We start from the raw sequence: 18,798 nt of genomic DNA, 5'->3' as shown, positions 1-18,798 counted from the left end.
TCCAATACCCGCAGAATATTTAATGAAAATTTCCATTGGTACACCCCCAAGGGAAACCTTTGCGATTGCTGACACTGGTAGTGACTTGACATGGATACAATGCAAGCCTTGTACTGAATGTTTTGACCAAATCTTTCCCCTTTTCAATCCTAGAAAAAGCTCAACTTATAAAATCATTGGATGTCATAGTAAACATTGTGAGGCAGTGGGAGAAACAGTTTGTGTTAGAAAAAATGTTTGTCAATATGAGATGCATTATGGTGATAATTCTTATAGTGTTGGTGATATTGCTTCTGAGACATTCACATTTGCATCAACAACATCTAAAACCAATAAAAAGGTTGATAATATTTCAATTCCACAAGTTATTTTTGGTTGTGGACATGATAATGGTGGCACTTTCAACAATTTTACTGCTGGGATTGTTGGATTAGGAGGTTCAAAAGTCTCCTTTATTAAACAACTTGATAAACAAATTAAAGGGAAATTCTCTTATTGTTTAATCCCAATGGATTTATCATTACCATTTTCTTTTGATCCCAATATTACAAGTAAAATTAATTTTGGTCCTAAGGCAGTTGTATCGGGGCCTAACGTTCTTACAACTCCCATTATTCGAAAGTACCCCGATACATTCTACTATCTAAATCTCAAGAGTGTTAGCGTTGGAGGTAAGAAGTTGAAGTACTTCAAGTCTTCACAACTCATGAGTTCTTCTGCTGCTGCTGATAAAGATTTGGGAAATATTATAATCGATTCTGGTACGACATTGACAATTGTCCCTGAAGAATTTTACAAGAAATTGGAATCAACTTTGGTGGAAAAGATTAAAGGTAAGATTAAATTTTGTGACTATTTTTTAAAGTATACATTTTTAGTTATATCTAATTATTATATTATGTCTCGACAGGAAAGAGGAAAAAGGATCCCTCGAATTACTTTCCCCTATGTTATGAGACGAAAAGCGTTGTCAATTTTCCTAAGATTGTGTTCCATTTCACGGATGCTGAAGTCGAGTTATTACCTATGAGTACATTTGCAGAAGTTGATGAAAATTTGACTTGTTTGTTAATTGTTAATGGGGGTGTTGATGGTCTAGCTATTTACGGAAACTTGGCACAAATGAATTTTCTTGTTGGATATGATCTTGTGAATCATAAACTCTCTTTCTTGCCTACTGATTGTACCAAACACTGATAAATTTAGATTTAATTTCATATTTTTAGTTAATTAAGCACTTTCTATGTAATGAAATGTGGCCTTAAATTTTGTTTAATGGGAGTATGTATGTGTTGGTACGTATTTTTAATGTCCATTTCTATAAGTTCATAATGATTCTCTTATCATTATAATCTTTGACGTTTTAATATTTGGAAGGGGAATAAAAAATCATGATAATTTTGGAAAAGAGGTAAAGCACTAAAAGTGAGATACCATGTTAGAATGTCCCAAATAGGCAATATTATATATATATATATATATATATATATACTCAGCATGATTTTATGTCCATATTTTGATTTTCTGAATTTGGACTCTAATTTATCACACAATTTGAAAGGCAATTTGATTCTCAATAATGCAGATCAATGATATAGATATTTTTATAGCCTAACTACTACGAAATTCGTCACCAGTCTATCTTTACTTTGTAGCTAATGAAAATTTGTCGATAATTCATCACTAAGTTGAATTAGCGATGAATTTTGTTGTTTAACTATAAATTTTGTCCGTCACTAAATTCAGCTTCTTTTTTTTAGTAGTACGTAGTTTCATACAAATGTTGGTACAATTTGTAATTTGTTTGAATTAAAAAATAAATAATAAAAAGAGGTATATCTTTATATTTTTCTTTGTAGGAATTGAATAACTAAATAATCTTAGTATAATTATTTTCTTGAAAGTGGCTCGCGAAAATTAAGGTTCTTGAGTACTAACTAACAAAGTTGATTGACTCATTCGATACTAGCAATAAATCTAAGAAATTATTGGATATCCTTTCTTTTTTTCTCCATGTGATATTCCATAGGATCATGATATTTGATTGGATTGTCAATTCTTGGAACTTACAAAATACGTAGAATCACCATCATCAATTAAGATCCAATGTATTAATTTCATCATCTGTTTTTGGTACAGAGGGTCATAGGTTCGAATCATGTCACCTTGATATGAATACAGTAGCCTTCTATAAAAGTTCTATTCAACTCAAAGTTACGATTTCTGTTTATGCAATATTTAGTAGCCTTGAAGAATTTACACTGTTTTCATTCTTAATCTACAAATTTTAAACATTATTGATTCAATTCACCATGTTTTTCATGAGTACTAAAGTACCACACATTTCCTATTCCAAAAGCATAACAGAAATTCATTTCCTACAATAGTTTACAAAAGCTAATGAAATAGTCGAATGACTTTCTTATTTAAAAAAGTGACACTGATAGATTATTTCAATTACTTGATGATCATATAAGAAATTAACTTCATCGATTGATGTTGAAGGGAAAGCTGATATTGAAGACAAATCTACCTCAATAAGTACAAATCAAGTTCCAGACCTGTACATATTTCTTCAAATTTGAATCTAAAACGTTGGGTGATTCTCAATGGAATTGTTTCATCTCATCCATCAAAGATCTCCTTCAGTGCAGGTGTAGATGCCAATATCAATTTCACAAATTCCATTTCCATCTCAAAACCAATAAAATAATGCACAGCTTCACAGCACCACACGAGATTGATTTGGCTCGTAAGAATTGTATAACAGATCGATTCCACAGCAATGCCTACTACTCCCTAGAATATATTTGATAACAGTTAGGCAGGTTCAGATGAAGAAACCATATTAATACGTTCAATGAGAAAATAGGAGAGTGCTTACACATTCAATGGTAAGTTCTTGTAATTTAGGGCAGCTTGTAATCAAGTAACCTGTGCTTGAAACCTCGTCAACATTATATTTCTGAAAGACATATCCAAAATACAGAGAGATTTGACATTGTTTAGAGCACTCGGCAGATTCTCTGGTATACCTCCCATGGCCAAGTACTAGAAGCAAGTCAAAAATCGGTAAAAGATACATCATTTGATTATGATATGTACCAACTTTCATTTGTAGACTATAATTAATATCATCACAAATGTACATTACCTCTACTGATGAACCGCCTAGTTCCAGTTCCTCCATGGAAGACATGTAAATGGAATAACTTTGTAAGATTAGAACAAAAAGGTGACGGATCCATCAAAACTCGTGACTTGAGTTGAGCCACACAATGACGCTTCTAAGTATCGGGGCATTCTTGAAGCAAATGGACTCTGATGTTCCAAGAAAGTCGAAGCATTTGAGATTGGCGGCATCAACTTCAAGAATATCAAATTCGGCGCACCTAGTCAACCTCAAACTTTCAAGCAATGGGCATTTGGATGTGAGATACCTTAATATTGTTGGATCAAAACTGACACTTTGAAGATTCAGACTAATAGGCTTTGCTAACCCTTTGAAATCAGGTGGAGGGTGGAAGAATCACATATCAAGTTCCAGATGTCTTAGTTGCTGGAATGTAAAAAGATAAGAAGGTAAATGATATTTGTTGCCAGAGAATATTTGAAGAGCGAAGTCCTAGACAGTTTTCTTTGACAAGAAGAGCATCCAGTAATAAATATCAAGATAACACGTCAAATAGGGGGATATCAGGATAATCTTGGAGCGGTACACTTTAGTATTGGTCCTTGATGGATTCGTAGGACTTGGTAAATGACTGTCTTGGCTACTTTATTGTTGTTGAAAGAAGTGAAAAATCACTAAGAAAATCAAGTTGTGCACATGTTACCCATTTGTTCCTCCCGTCTTTTGACAAGATACTAGTCTTTACTGCATCTTTCAAAGACAAGCTCCTTAGAATTTTATCCAGGACATTACAGGGCAAATTGTAGCACTCTTCGTGGTTTAATACACAAGTTTGTAGACAACTCTAATAATTCAGATCTGGAATAAAGAAAATATCCAAATTCTCATAAATACACATTTTAACAATGTATGCATAGTCTTATATAACTACTAGCTAGTTCAACTTTTTCAATTGATGGAGGTTTATCATTTCGCCATTATCGGAGGGAAAAATAATGATGAATGCGAGGGTATGAGGAAAATGTTGATTGGAGACAACAATGGTGCTTTCATGAATTTAATCTAGAAGATTTAACAATGTATATGTATATACAACTATAAGGATATTTCACCTAAATGCACATCACTTTTTTTTTTGGCGAGGGGAGCCAAGGAAGTTATATCCATTTCAAGAAAAAGATCTTGTAGAAATCTATTCTTGCAATTGGCAAAACCTACATTAGAGCAATTAGCTCATTCTCTATCTTTGGAACGTCAGACAACTATTTCCATTTCTATAAAAAGATTTTACAGAAATCTATACTTAACATATGAGATATCTACTTTAACAATTTTTTTTTTTACCAAAATCCACCCAGATTATTATAGAATTATAAACAAATTGGAAGTAAGCAGACATAGGCTCCAAAATCCTTGGGAGTTCCGCCCCTAGGGTTTTTGTCTAGTGGTAAGTGTGTTGCCTGTGTTGCGTGGATTAGGCATAAATCGTGGTTTGCAACTGATGAAACCTACTATTTAAGCTGAGAAGACTATAATCTGGATGTGTATTCTTCTCGGCTTCAATAGTAGGTTTCATCGGTTGCAAACCCAAACCCGAGATATATGTCTAATCCATGCAACATGGGCAGCACACTTACCACTATACAAAAGTCGTAGGGGCGGAACTCCTAATGATTTTTGGGGCCTATTTATGCTTTCTTCCGATCTATTCATAATTTAGATAGTAATCAGGGTGGATTTGGGTGAAAAAAATTTGCAAGAGTAGATATCTCATATGTTAAGTATAAATTTCTATAAAATCTTTTTCAAGAAATGGAAATAGCTGACATTCCAAAGATGAGAATGAGCTAATTGATCTAATGAAGGTTTTCCAATTGCAAAGAATAGATATCTACAAGATCTTTTTCTAGAAATGGAAATAGCTTCCTAGTCCCCCTCGCCAAAAAAATGTATTGTGTATTGAGGTGAAATATCCTTTTATGTATATATATACACACATTATTGAATCTGCTAGATTAAATTCATGCTTTCACCATTATTGTCTCCAACCAACATTTTTCAGGTACTCTCTCATTCATCATTAATTATTTTCTCCCTTCTATATTGGCAAAATGATAAACTTCTATGCAATCGAAAATGTGAACTAGTAGTTATAAAAGACTATGCATACATTGTTGAAATGTGTAATTATGAGAATTTGGATATTTTCTTTATTTCAAATTTGAATTATTAGAGTTGTGTGCAAATGTGTGTATTAAACCATGAAGAGTGCTACAATTAGCAATTTGCCGTGTAATGTCCTGGATAAAATTCTAGGGAGCTTGTCTTTTGAAAGATACAATGAAGACCAGTATCTTGTCAAAAGACTTGCGGTACAAATGGGTAACACGTGCAGAACTTGATTTTTGTAGTTAGTTTTTCACATCTTTCAACGACAACCAAGAAGCCAAGACAATCATTTACCAAGTCCTACGACTACATCAAGTACCAATACTAAAATTTACAGTTCAATGTCCTAATTTGACATGTCTTCCTGATATTTATTACTAGATGCTCTTCTTGTCAAAAAAAATGTCTAGGAATTCACCCTTCAAATATTCTCAGGCAACAAATATCATTTACCTATCTTTTTACATTCCAGCAACTAAGACATGTGGAACTTGATATGTGCTTCTTCCACCCTCCACCTGACTTCAAAGGGTTTGCGAAGACTATTAGTCGTAATCTTTAAGATGTATGTCTAATCCACGCAACTGGGGTGGCACACTTACCACTAGACAAAATATAGTGGTAAACATAGAAACATGAGATCAACTTTTTTTCACAAAGGAATATAACATTCTAAAGGTTAACAGGTAGATAACAAGGGAAAATTCACCATTTGATAATATATTTCCCCTGTTTCAAACTGCTTGATAGTACTACATTTGACTTTTCACCCGGTCTGCTATAGAAAAGTGTTTGTTACTCACAAATAGTAGCTTGTACGAAGGAAGAAGCTAATCTATCAGAATTGAGACAGGGAGGAGAGGCGAAAGAGAGATTTTCGAGTCTGCAAGCAAAAGCAACAACGGCTTTTCAGTCGTTGCGCGCTGGTTTGTTGTTAAGGGGTATAATTATTTCCTATACAAGAGCATAGTCGAATGAAACAAGCTAGAAATCTCAACTTAGGGCCAGAGTACTATTCTCTACCCAACTAATGAAAATTCACAATTTCTGTAAACATGACTACATATGACTTTTCACCTGATCCCTAATCGAGACTGTTTGCTACTTTCTTTTCAAATACAACAGAATATCAAAATCAAATAAGCTAGAAATTTCAACCTAGATTCTGTTGAAGAAATCAATTGGCATTCGTACCAGAAAAACGGCCAGATCGGTTATCTACCGAGTTTCGAACTTTGTGTCAATGTTGGGATTTCACCTTTAGAGAGTTGAATTTGGACGCTTAACGATAGCAGAGTCCGCTGGGAGAGAGATCGAAAGCTGCCCTCTACTTTTTAGTCTCATTTTTCGCCAGAGTGATGTTTGGTGTTTTAACTCCTCGCTTAATGGTTAGCAGAATCTGGCTCAAAAATTGATAACCCGTCCAATCCATCCAAAATTTTATGAGGTTGGGACTTGGGCATGAGATAATTTTATATTGGGCTGATTTTAGTCCAATCAAATATAACCCAAATTTTAAAGTTGTCTTCAATTTAGCCCAATATTAATCTAATTCTAGCCCATATTGTGCCTTAGGGCTCAAATCTCGAGTCTTGAATATCTGGTTTCGATTAAAGATTGGATCGGGTCCTGAGTCAGGATTGACGCTCAGATGTCGCTCCCGGGTCTCGATTGCTAGAGCTACACTTGGTTGCCGAGTCTCGAGTTCATGTATCTAGTCTCACCTCGGGTAAGGGATTGGATCTCGAGGCTCGAGTCTTAGGTTCCGAGTCAAATTTTTAGAAATGGGTGGACCAAGCAATTTTGAACTTCCAAATGCCTTAGTGGCTGGAATGTAAAAAGTAATAATGTAAATGAAATTTGTTGCCTAAGCTTACACGGAGGGTGAATTCCACGACATTTCTTTTTGACAAGAAAAGTATCCAACAATCAATATTAGGAGATCTTATCAAGTTAGAGCCTCTAAGTTTAAACCTCAGTATAGATCCTTTATGGAGTAATAAGATTTGGTAAATGATTGTCTTAGCTTCTTGACCATGTGCAAACGACTTGAAAAAAGTGATAATCAAACGCAAGCTCTTGACGTGTGACCCCTTTATTCCTCCAATCTTTTGATAAGACACAACAATCACCCTAGAATTCCGTCCAAAATATTGCGGGGAAAGTTGCTAATTGAATCGATACTGGATCTCCTAGTACTCTTCGTGGTCGAGTACTAATGAGAGTTAGTAGGCACCTCTGAAAACTGAGATTAGGAAAGCTAACCAATAGTACTAAGCAAATGTGGTTATCAACTTTCAAAGTATTCAATATTCTTTGGAGAATTTCGAATAAAGACAATATTCAAATTTACATGAATACATATTTAAACAAGTACGCATGCATAGCCTTACATGACTAATAATTCAATAATTTCAACTAAATACAAAAACCTTTAGGTTCCTTTTTATTACATTGACAAACTCAATTCTGAGGAACATCGTCCATCCAAAAATTAAAATATTTTCCTTTATGAAGAGATCAAACAAACAATGAAATTAAAAAGGAAAATAAGAATCTCGGATAAACAATATTGTTATTGCTACGAAGATAGATCAATCTCATGAATGATAGATAAATTCTACATTAGGTGATGCTCAAGGGAATTGCTTCATCTCCTCCATCATTTTCATTCCCCTATGACGGATATCTGCAGAAGTCGCAATGTATATTTTCTCAAGTTTAGTTGCATATGCCAATACATGCTTCAAGAATTCTGTTTCAGTTTTATTAACCTAGTACAGGAGGGTCATATCCACGCTTTTGAGCCGCTTCATTGCACTATGTGTCATTGCCATTTCTTTTGATCGCAAGGGATGTGTACACACGCACACGCTTCGAAAGCATCAGACTTGAGAAGGGAAAAAGAAGATTAATTATAAGAAGAAGCTAAAAATCAACCTCTTTACAATCAAAAGATGAAAACTGAGACATACCGTAATTAGAAGCCTTTCTATGTTGGGGCATCGATTGATCAAGTCAAGCACGTATGCAACCCAGTCAACCATAGTAAAGATCAAATTCTTGAAATTCAAAATTTTGATGTTGTCTAGTGTTAACTGAGGCTCTGGTACTGTAAAGGACTAAAACAAAGTGCGACAAAATTAGCTAAAATTACGAGGAAAATCTAGTAGTGCATCAGACAGATATTTCAATGATGATGATTACCTCCAACATGTTAAAAGGCATGCCCAATACAATTTCCTCAAGCAGAGGGGTTCTTCTAAAGCAAAGGGAATTTGCTCTGCCGCTGAATTCAAAGATTTTTAGATTGGGGCCCTCAATAATGAAGCTATCAAACTCACTGCAGCAAACCATTAATACATGCTCAAGTAATGGGCTACTTGAAAGGAAGACTTGAAATGACATGGGCTCAAAGGTTACAACTTGAAAGTTAAGGGTAACAAGACTTCGAAAACCTTTAAAGTTGGGAGGAGGGTGGAATTTACAACTATTAAGTTCCAGGTGCTTTAGATCCTGAAATTTGAATAGGTGAGAAGGGAGGCGAAAACATGTAAGAAATGCAAGTGATAATTCCTGGACATTTTTGTTCGACAAAAACAGAATCCAATTATCAATATCAGAAAAAAGGTTGGAGCTAGGGTACAAGAGGCTAAATTTATGTACTTCTCCTTGATGCATCAATAGGACTTTATAAATACTTGTTTTCAGGAGGAGTTCTTTGTTGATGTTATAATCAAACACTAGTTCGGAACGTACTACCCACTTGTACCTCCATTTTGTTGACAAAACACTTGTCCTTACGGCATCATCCAAAGACAAGCATCCTAATATCTTCTGAAGAAGATCACAAGGCAAACTGCTAATCCTATCTGCACCAGAGCTTCCTCCACTCCTCATATTCATGGAACTTTGCGAATTGAGAATCAGGTGGTTAACACATTATCATAAGCATCTTTTATTAAATTCTTCCTATCTAGTCAAATATACTACATGTCCCTTAACAATATATCAATAGCTGAATTCAGTTTATGTCGAAGTGATCAAAAGGAAATCATCAGGGATCGGGTAAAAGGTCATATTGATCCTACATTCTAGTAAAACATGATTACATATGACATTTCACCCGATAGTAGAACATGACCACATCCGACTTTTCACTCAGTTCCTAATCGGAGAGTGTTAGCTAGTTTATTTTCAATACAAAAGCACATCAGAATCAAATAAGCTAGAAAATTCAACCTAGATTCTCTTGAAGAAAACCAATAGTCAATGTACCAGAAAAACGATCAGATCCATTATCTACCAAGTTGGGATTTCCCCTTTACAGAGTTGCATCCAGAGGCTTATCAGTAAAAGAGGCTTAATGTTTAGCAGAATGCACCACAGATAGATTGAAATGTACCATCTATATTTTCTTACTTCTAACCAAAAAATAGGAAAGATTTGGGAAGTGAGTGTTGTTGTAAAATGAAAAGAAATCACAAAAGAACAAGAGAATAATACTGAAAAATGTATCTATTTTTTGGATTACAATAAAAAGTATTAAATGATATCATAGATCTAAGTATTAATATGTAAGGGTTATAGAAATAACTCTTTGAGATGTACTTGACCGTCAGGAACGTTGGGAAGCACTATGTTGTTTCAGGTTGACCTCCGGGAAGAACTTCCGCTTGCGGATGCCTTCACCGACTGCAGAATGCTTTCTCCAATGCTTTATATGTCTTTAGAAAGTTATGAACCCCTGCCCCCTATTTATAGATATAGGAAGTAGGAAGTCCAAGTGTAAATGAATTTTGTTGCCTCATTTTGATAGTCATTAAGTTTATCACAAATGTATTTTATAAGGTTGCTTGTGATTGGTCAAGACATGTCATTTTGGACACTAAACGACTTTTGATTGGTTCTTGTTCTGATTGGAGTTTCCACGTCATCTAAACACATGTCATCATCTAGTTGGTCTTGAATTTGAATAGGATGTCATGTCCTTAAATACCTTACATGAGTTTGTGCCTTCAGTGAAATGGACTATCGGTTTGAAACTTAATCCAGATTTAGTATGAATTAGACCAACAATTTAATGTGTTTGCAACGTTCCCTTGAGATCTTGACCAAAATAATATTACATAAATCTTTGGGAGTTATCTAAATCTATGCCATTACATAGTAAATGGTAATAAATGTCATCGATTCATTAATTTATGGGAAAATATCAAATATGCTATCAGACATTGAGAAAAAGAGTTATTCATGTCATCTGTTAATAGTTCTAATACACAGTTTACAAGGCTCAATAATCATAGTCCAATAATCACAATTCAACAATCAACACATATCAAGTATGTAAATCACAATAGTTAAACGGATCAATCACAAGTATCAAGTGCATCAATCACATTTAACAAGTAGATCAATCATAAGCATCAAAATGCATTAAATCACAATAATCAAACTCTTGCTGGAACCATTTCCCTTCGGCACAATATCACTAGTAGGAACTATTTTTCATCGGCTTTATATCACAACACCAGGCGGAACCATTTCACATCGACTTATATCATATCATTAGCCGGAACCATTTCTCATAGGCTTATATCATATCACTAGCCGGAACCATTTCCCATCGGCTTTATATCACATTACTAGCCAGAAACCATTTTCCTTCGGCTTTATATCATATCACTTGACGAAACTATTTTTCATCGGCTTTATATCACATGTCTCATCAGGGTGTACCACAATCAATGCACATAAAAAAAATTACACCATAAGGAAGAGACAACCATTCAAGCAATTCAAGTCCACATTCATGCCATCAAAGCATTTCATCAATCAATCAAATAGGGGCCACAACAAGGAAATTCACAAAGCATTATGATCAACACGTAGCCTTTTCATTAAACCCCTTTTTATCCATTAATATTATCAAGTGGAACAATGAATCCATCACCTCATTCCCATTACTCCCCAACACACATTCCCATTACTCCCCAACACACAATGAAGGGAAATACACCATTCTACTATATTACAAAGTTTAAGAGATCACTTGCCTCAATTCAATCAAACAGTCAATCCAAGACTTTAGTCTTCCCTTCCGAACAACGTCCAAAGTCACACAATCTATTTCAATCAAGTAATCATGATAAGATTCTGAAAATAACAATACCCAATTTATACTCTTTGAAAAATGGGTCAGTCAACTCAAAAACTCAATTCTGAAAATAAGGTTTGAATCCGAAAATCTTTACTTGAAAATAACAATATCTTAGGCATTTAGAACTCATTGGTGAAAACCATTTCAAAAAAAGAATTAAAATCAGTTCACAATCACCATTTTAGTTAAGAACTCAAGTTCTTGAATAACCTAGCCATTTGCCAATCAAAATCCCAAGTTTTGATGTTAAAATTCATAAATAATCAAAGGGAGAAGAATTTTTAGGGTCACAAAAGCTTACCCAAATGATTTAGCACAAGAAATCCTTCCAAAATTGTCTCTAACAGTTTTACCAAGGTTAAAATGAAAAATGGGGCTAAAACCCCGAAATTGGCAGGTCAAGACCCCTCTCTAATGTCGCAAAAGCGTCCATAGGTTCGCTGTGGATGCTTATGATTGATGTACTTGTTAAATGTGATTGATGCACTTGGTACTTCTAATTGATCCGTTTGACTCTTGTGATTGACATACTTGGTACGTGTTGATTGTTGAATTGTGACTATTGGACTGTGAATATTGAGCCTTGTGAACTGTGTATTAGAACTATTAACGGATGACATAAATAAGTCTTTCTCAATGTGTGATATCATATTTGAGATTTTCCCATAAAATTATGAAACAATGACTTTTATTACAATTTCCTATGTAACGGAATACATTTAGACAGCTCTCAAAGATTCATGTAATATTTTTTTGGTCAAGATCTCAGGGAACGTTGCAAACACATTAAATTGTTGGGTCTAATTTATATTAAATATGGATTAAGTTTCAAACCAATGGTCAATTTCATTGAAGGCACAAACTCATGTAACGTATTCAAGAATATGACATCCTATTAAATTCAAGACCAACAAAATGATGTCGTGTTTAAATGACGTGGAAACTCCCAATCAGAGCAAGAACCAATCAAAAGTCGTTTATTGTCCAAAATGACATGTCGTGACCAATCACAAGCAACCTTATAAAATAGCATTTGTGATAAACTTAATGACTATCAAAATGAGGCAACAAAATTCATTTACACTTGAGCTGCCTACTTCCTACAACTATTAATAGGGGAGAGGGGTTCATAACTTCCTAAAGACATATAAATCATTGGAGAAAGCATTCTGCAATCTGTGAAGGCATCCGTAAGTGGAAGTTCTTCCCGGAGATCAACCTGAAACAACATCGTGCTGCCCGATGTTCCTAAAGGCCAAGTACATCTCAAAGATTTATTTCTATAACCCTTATATATTAATACTTATATCTATGACTTCATTTAATATTTTATTGTAATCCAAAAATTAGAGACATTGAAAATCATGTTTGATACATTTTTCAATATTATTCTCTTGTTCTTTTGTGATTTCTTTTCATTTTACAACAACACTCATTTCCCAAAATCTCTCCTACTTTTTGGTTAGAAGTAAGAAAATATAGATGGTACATTTCAATCTATCTGTGGTGTATTCTGCTAAACATTAAGCGGCAACTTTTGATCTCTCTCAGTAGACTCTATTAATTGTTGATAAGCCTCTGGATGCAACTCTGTACAGGCAGTGGCGGAGTCAGGATTCTTACAACTCTGTATATCCAGGGAAATCCCAACAGTGGCACAAAGTTTGAAACTTGGTAGATAACGGATCTGACCATTTTTTGGGTATATTGACTATTGGTTTTCTTCAGCAAAATCTAGGTCAAATTTTCTAGCTTATCTGATTCTGATGTGCTTTTGTATTGACAATGAACTAGATAAAACTTTCCAATTGTGATTAGGGATCGGGTGAAAAGTTGTATGTGGTCATGTTTTACTATTTTGGAAGTTCACATATTAATTCTTTTTTTTTTTTAAATTCACTTAAAAATTCACTTATATAAGATGCTTATGATAATTTGTTGACCACCAGATTCTCAATTCACAGAGATCCATGAATAAGAACGGTGGAGAAAGCTCTGGTGGAGATAGGATTAGCAGTTTGCCTCGTGATCTTCTTCAGAAGATATTAGGATGCTTGCCTTTACATGATGCCGTAAGGACAAGTGTTTTGTCAACAAAATGGAGGTACAAGTGGGTAGTACGTTCCGAACTAGTGTTTGATTATAACATCTACAAAGAAATCCTCCTGAAAACAAGTATTTATAAAGTCCTATTGATGCATCAAGGAGAAGTACGCAAATTTAGCCTCTTGGTCCCTAGCTCCAACCTTTTTTCTGATATTGATACCTGGATTCTGTTTTTGTCAAGCAAAAATGTCCAGGAATTATCACTTGCATTTCTTACATGCTGTCGCCTCCCTTCTCACCTATTCAAATTTCAGGATCTAAAGCACCTGGAACTTAATAGTTGTGAATTCAACCCTCCTCCCAACTTTAAAGGTTTTCGAAGTCTTGTTACCCTTAACTTTCAATTTGTAACCTTCGAGCCCATGTCATTTCAAGTCCTCCTTTCAAGTAGCCCATTACTTGAGCATGTATCGATGGTTTGCTGTAGTGAGTTTGATAGCTTCATTATTGAGGCCCCCAATCTAAAAATCTTCAAATTCAGCAGCACAGCAAATTCCCTTTGCTTTAGAAGAATCCCTCTGCTTGAGGAAATTGTATTGGGCATGCCTTTTAACATGTCAGAGGTAATCACTATCATTGAGATGTTTGTTTGATGCACTACTGGATTTTCCTCGTAATTTTAGCTAATTTTTTCACACTTTGTTTTAGTCCTTTACGGTACCAGAGCCTCAGTTAACACTACACAACATCAAAATTTTGAATTTCAAGAATTTGATCTTTTCTGAGGTTGAGTGGGTTGCATATGTTCTTGACTTGATCAACCGCTGCCCCAACATAGAAAGGCTCCTAATTACGGTATGTCTCATTTTTCATCTTTTGATTGTAAATATGTTGATTTTTAGCTTCTTTGATCTTATAATTAATCTTCTTTTTCCCTTCTCAAGTCGTATGCCTACACATCGTGTGCATGTGAGTGTACACATCCCTTGCGATCCCAAGAAATGACAATGACCCATAGTGCAATGAAGCGGCTCAAAAGTGTGGATATGACCCTCATGTGGGTTAATAAAACTGAAATGGAATTCTTGAACCATGTATTGGCATATGCAACTGCACTTGAGAAAATATACATTGCAACTTCGGCAGAAATCCGTCATAGGGGAATGAAAATGATGGAGGAGATGAAGCGATTCCCTCGAGCATCACCTAATGTAGAATTTATATATCATTCATGAGATTGATCTGTCTTTGTAGCAATAACAATATTGTTTATCCGAGATTCTTATTTTCCTTTTTTATTTCATTGTTTGTTTGATCTCTTTATAAAGGAAAATAATTTATTTTTCGGATGGATGTTCCTCAAGATTTAGTTTCTCAATGTAATAAAAAGGAACCTAAAGGTTTTTGTATGTAGTTGAAATTATTGAATTATTAGTCATGTAAGGCTATGCATACATACTTGCTTAAACATAAAACATGTATTCATGTAGATTTGAATATTGTCTTTATATCGAAATTCTCCAAAGAATATTGAATACTTTGAAAGTTGATAACTACATTGGCTTAGTACTATTGGTTAACTTTCCTAATCTCAACTTTCAGAAGTGCCTACAAACTCTCGTTAGTACTTGACCACGAGGAGTACTAGGAGATCTGGTATAGATACAATTAGCAACTTTCCCTGCAATATTTTGGACTGAATTCTAGGGTGATTGCCTTTGAAAGATGCAGTGAAGACTAGTAACTTATCAAAAGATTGGAGGTATAAAGGGGTCACACGTCAAGAGCTTGCGTTTGATTATCACTTTTTTCAAGTCCTTTGCACATGCTCAAGAAGCTAAGACAATCATTTACCAAGTCTTATTACTCCATAAAGGATCTATACTGAGGTTTAAACTTAGAGGCTCTAACTTGATAAGATTTCCAAATACGTACTGATTGTTGGATACTTTTCTTGTCAAAGAGAAATATTGAGGAATTCACCCTCCCTGTAAGCTTAGGCAACAAATATTATTTACCTTATTACCTTTTTACAGTCCAGCCACTAAGGCATTTGGAAGTTCAAAATTGTTTGGTCCACCCATTTCTAGAAATTTGACTCGGAACCTAAGACTCGAGCCTCGAGATCCAATCCCTTACCTGAGGTGAGACTAGATACACGAACTCGAGACTTAGGAACCAAGTCTAGCTCTAGCAATCGAGACTCAGGAGTGACACCTAAGCGTCAATCCTGACTCGAGACTCGATCCAATCTTTATTCAAAACCAGATATTCAAGACTCGAGATCCAAGCCCTGACACATAATATAGGCTAGAATTAGATTAATATTGGGCTAAATTGAAGATAACTTAAAAGGGAAAACTACATAAATTCCACTAGTTTAGGTCCTAATTACTAAGATTCGCGATAGTTTCAAATATTACTTCATCTACCATATTTCGTGCTTAGGATACATGAGCCTGAATCTGCGAGATACATGTATCTGCCAAATTTTAAAAATCGAGATACATATTTTATTTATTTAAATTAATTGGCTGTAACAGATTTTCTTTATTAGAGGAGTTATTGAGGATTTTCAAAATACATGGACAATTAATTCTGAAAATTTAAATTAATTAAATCCCTTAATATAAGGCGAAAATCAAGGATTTTAGCTATGTTTAATTAATTTCATTTTATTAGATTATTAATAAAAGTCAAAAACATGTATATCTTGGTCATGTCATTTGATAAGTTTCATTTTATTAGTCTTAAAATAATAAATTCATTAATTTGATGCATCTATTATCAATATATAATGTATCCAACCAACTAAACACTTAGATACATGAGTATCATACAAGTACATTCATATGTATCATAAAAGTATCTAGTATTAATTTCATGTATCTATTTATATGATGGAAAAAATGATTTTTTGCAAAACCATCAAATCTGACCGTTAAAAAGTAGCACGAATGGGTCCTTTCTATAAATACAATGGCATAGTTGGCTTCAACTATTAATGGATGGCATAGGTGAACCTTTTCTCAAAGTTCGATATCATATTTGAACTTTTCTGACCCGTTTAATTTCAATGACGTGGACATCTAATAAGAGGCCACAAAGAAAGAATGATTTTGCAAAGTATGATGATATATTTGAGCCTTTTCCCTTGTTTTATACAATTATGATATTCACTTCTAACAAATCGGGAAGTCTTTGATGGCTAAAACTCTTGTAATTAGGAAGAAGATAATCTATTTAAAAAAGTTAAATATTTGAGAAATAGATCTTTGGTAATTCACATGTTATCTAAGACAATTCAACTTATTAGGAAGCAATATTGTTTGTGAAGCAACTATAATACAGACACTCAAACTTAAGCCTCAACGGGAAACTAAACACTCCAACTCGTCCCCCCTGTGTTCTGGCGCTGATGTGATTATAAATTTTGGAATTTAAATACTACTACCACATTATGGGGAGAACATCAGCAAGACCAAAGAGCTGGTTAAAACAAGGTACTAAATCGTAATACAAAATAACAAAATTGTATATTTGCAAGCAAAACGTTAGAGCTACCTACCTAGAAATTGCATCTGCATTAGTTCTATATGCAACCTTTTGAGCTGCTTCAATTCACTACGTTGGGAGCGCATGAAATATGCAACATGTTCAGAAGGATCCTCTGAGGCATTACATATGAGAAAGTAAAAAAAAGAGAAGTTATGATTAATTGTCACGAGATAAAGCAGATGTATTGAAATTCAAAACTTTAATTAATGTTGTGCAGTAGTACCTGAGGCTTTGGTGTAGACCAGATGTCATGGTCAAAAACAGAATACGAACAAAATTAGATTAGTTTACATGGAAAGTTCAGTAATACATCTAATTGACTTATCAATGATAGTAATGAAAGAATTGGTTTTTCCAACTCATGTACATGTGCCAATTTACTTGGCTGATTTTCTGTTCCTCGGAGCCGAAGGATGCTAAGATGTTGAGGAGAATTGAAATAATCATGTAGCACACTTGGGACATCTCCCCTATCTTTGATAATCATTTTTTGCCTATAAAAGTAGAGGCAATTCTTCAATGTCAAATGTTAACCATCCCAAAAATCATAGCAAATTCTTATAAAAGTAGAGATTGAGAGAGCAATTTTCTTAGGTGTGATTGGGATATGTTGCTCTCTAGTGGACGAAGGATCATTTCAATCCTGACCATGTTAAATCTTGCGCTTTTCTTTTCATTTCCACTAATAATTGGTATCGGAGCCAAGGTTATATATATTTGAGTATACTCTGTGGCTGTCATACATTTTAAACTTCCGCATCAGAAAAAAAGTAATTTGTTCTTCTGTATTATCAGCTAATAAATAGTATGTGTAGCAGAAAAAGAAGAATAATCAACGAGTTTCATGAACTTTGAAATCGATAGATTCAGTGAACTCAACAACTTCAATATCTGGAAGATCCAGAAGATGGCGTTATTGAGGAGGGAAGGTTCAAACCATGCTATTGACGGAAAGTATCATGATGGTACATCAGCTTCTAACTGTCCCTTGCACATGACGTGTTTTGTGAAGTGAGAGAGTACCTGGAAAATGTTGATCGGAGACAACAATGGTGAAAGCGTGAATTTAATCTAGGAGATTCAATAATATGTGTATGTATACACATAAAAGGATATTTCACCTCAATACACAGTACATTTTTTTGGCGAGGGGGGACTAGGAAGCTACTTCCATTTCTAGAAAAAGATCTGGTAGAAATCTATTCTTTGCAATTGGCAAAACCTTCAGTAGAGCAATTAGCTCATGCTCTATCTTTCTGACGTCAGGCAGCTATTTCCATTTCTTGAAAATAATTTTATAGAAATTTATACTTAACATATGAGATATCTACTCTTGCAAAAAAATTTCACCCTTATTACTATATGAATTATGAACACATCGAAAGAAAGCATAAATAGGCTCCAAAAATCATTGGGAGTTCCGCCCCTACGGCATTTGACTACTAGTAAGTGTGCTGCCCATGTTGCAAGGAATAGGCATACATCTTGGGTTTGGGTTTGCAACCGATGAAATCTACTATTTAAGCCACAAGAAGAATATACAGCCAGATTAGTTATCTGCCGAGTTGCAAAATTTGTTCCACTGTTAGGATTTTTCTTTTACAGATAAGAAAAGAGAGTTATAATAACATAATTGAGTGCAGAGGCTTAATTGTACCAGAGCTGCCTCTACTTGTCCGTCTCTCCGTTTCATTTTTCTCTGAATGATCAGTGTTTCAATCTTCTCGCTTAA

The 18,798-nt window shown here is 34.5% G+C and overlaps 3 protein-coding genes across 6 annotated transcripts; 1 reads left to right on the top strand and 2 right to left on the bottom strand.

Annotated features, from left to right (window-relative positions):
• Nucleotides 1-2,406: 2,406 nt before the first annotated feature.
• LOC107058221 (uncharacterized) lies at nt 2,407-6,722 on the bottom strand. Of its 4 annotated transcripts, none has more exons than XR_001471873.1 (4): nt 6,497-6,722; nt 3,155-6,077; nt 2,885-3,051; nt 2,407-2,799 (listed from the first exon to the last, which is right to left on the bottom strand). XR_001471873.1 is itself a non-coding variant. In XM_015303662.1 (4 exons), exons 2-4 carry the CDS (start codon nt 3,246-3,248, stop codon nt 2,626-2,628), a joined length of 435 nt encoding a protein of 144 aa, XP_015159148.1. In that variant the 5' UTR covers nt 3,249-3,407; nt 6,497-6,722; the 3' UTR covers nt 2,407-2,625. The 4 variants fall into 4 exon arrangements, 2 of the variants coding, with proteins under 2 accessions (XP_015159148.1, XP_015159149.1); XM_015303662.1 differs by having other exon boundaries at nt 3,155-3,407; XM_015303663.1 differs by having other exon boundaries at nt 3,155-3,366.
• Nucleotides 6,723-7,938: 1,216 nt separating this feature from the next.
• On the bottom strand, nt 7,939-9,505 carry LOC107058218 (F-box/FBD/LRR-repeat protein At1g13570-like). The gene is made up of 3 exons (XM_015303656.1): nt 8,510-9,505; nt 8,278-8,424; nt 7,939-8,076 (listed from the first exon to the last, which is right to left on the bottom strand). The coding sequence occupies exons 1-3, from the start codon at nt 9,206-9,208 to the stop codon at nt 7,939-7,941; spliced, it is 984 nt and encodes a 327-aa protein (XP_015159142.1). The 5' UTR covers nt 9,209-9,505.
• Nucleotides 9,506-13,432: 3,927 nt separating this feature from the next.
• On the top strand, nt 13,433-14,743 carry LOC102587565 (F-box/FBD/LRR-repeat protein At1g13570-like). Its single transcript, XM_015303655.1, has 4 exons — nt 13,433-13,534; nt 13,763-14,131; nt 14,217-14,363; nt 14,453-14,743. The coding sequence occupies exons 1-4, from the start codon at nt 13,433-13,435 to the stop codon at nt 14,741-14,743; spliced, it is 909 nt and encodes a 302-aa protein (XP_015159141.1).
• Nucleotides 14,744-18,798: the final 4,055 nt, after the last annotated feature.

The sequence above is a fragment of the Solanum tuberosum genome, unplaced genomic scaffold (assembly GCF_000226075.1).
Source record: "Solanum tuberosum cultivar DM 1-3 516 R44 unplaced genomic scaffold, SolTub_3.0 scf00465, whole genome shotgun sequence".
NCBI classification, from domain to species: domain Eukaryota; kingdom Viridiplantae; phylum Streptophyta; class Magnoliopsida; order Solanales; family Solanaceae; genus Solanum; species Solanum tuberosum.
Note: the sequence above shows the minus strand (reverse complement) of the source record. Positions and strands in the feature narration are given on the sequence as shown.

Coding starts and splice junctions, on each gene's coding strand:
- LOC107058221 (XM_015303662.1), bottom strand. CDS start 3,248: ATGGATCCGTCACCTTTTTGTTCTAATCTTACAAAGTTATTCCATTTA. Junction 3,052..3,154: donor TAGGCGGTTCATCAGTAGAG/GTAATGTACATT, acceptor ACTTGCTTCTAG/TACTTGGCCATGGGAGGTAT. Junction 2,800..2,884: donor AAGAACTTACCATTGAATGT/GTAAGCACTCTC, acceptor AATATATTCTAG/GGAGTAGTAGGCATTGCTGT.
- LOC107058218 (XM_015303656.1), bottom strand. CDS start 9,208: ATGAATATGAGGAGTGGAGGAAGCTCTGGTGCAGATAGGATTAGCAGT. Junction 8,425..8,509: donor TGCCTTTTAACATGTTGGAG/GTAATCATCATC, acceptor ACTTTGTTTTAG/TCCTTTACAGTACCAGAGCC. Junction 8,077..8,277: donor TAGAAAGGCTTCTAATTACG/GTATGTCTCAGT, acceptor CTCCTGTACTAG/GTTAATAAAACTGAAACAGA.
- LOC102587565 (XM_015303655.1), top strand. CDS start 13,433: ATGAATAAGAACGGTGGAGAAAGCTCTGGTGGAGATAGGATTAGCAGT. Junction 14,132..14,216: donor TGCCTTTTAACATGTCAGAG/GTAATCACTATC, acceptor ACTTTGTTTTAG/TCCTTTACGGTACCAGAGCC. Junction 14,364..14,452: donor TAGAAAGGCTCCTAATTACG/GTATGTCTCATT, acceptor TCCCTTCTCAAG/TCGTATGCCTACACATCGTG.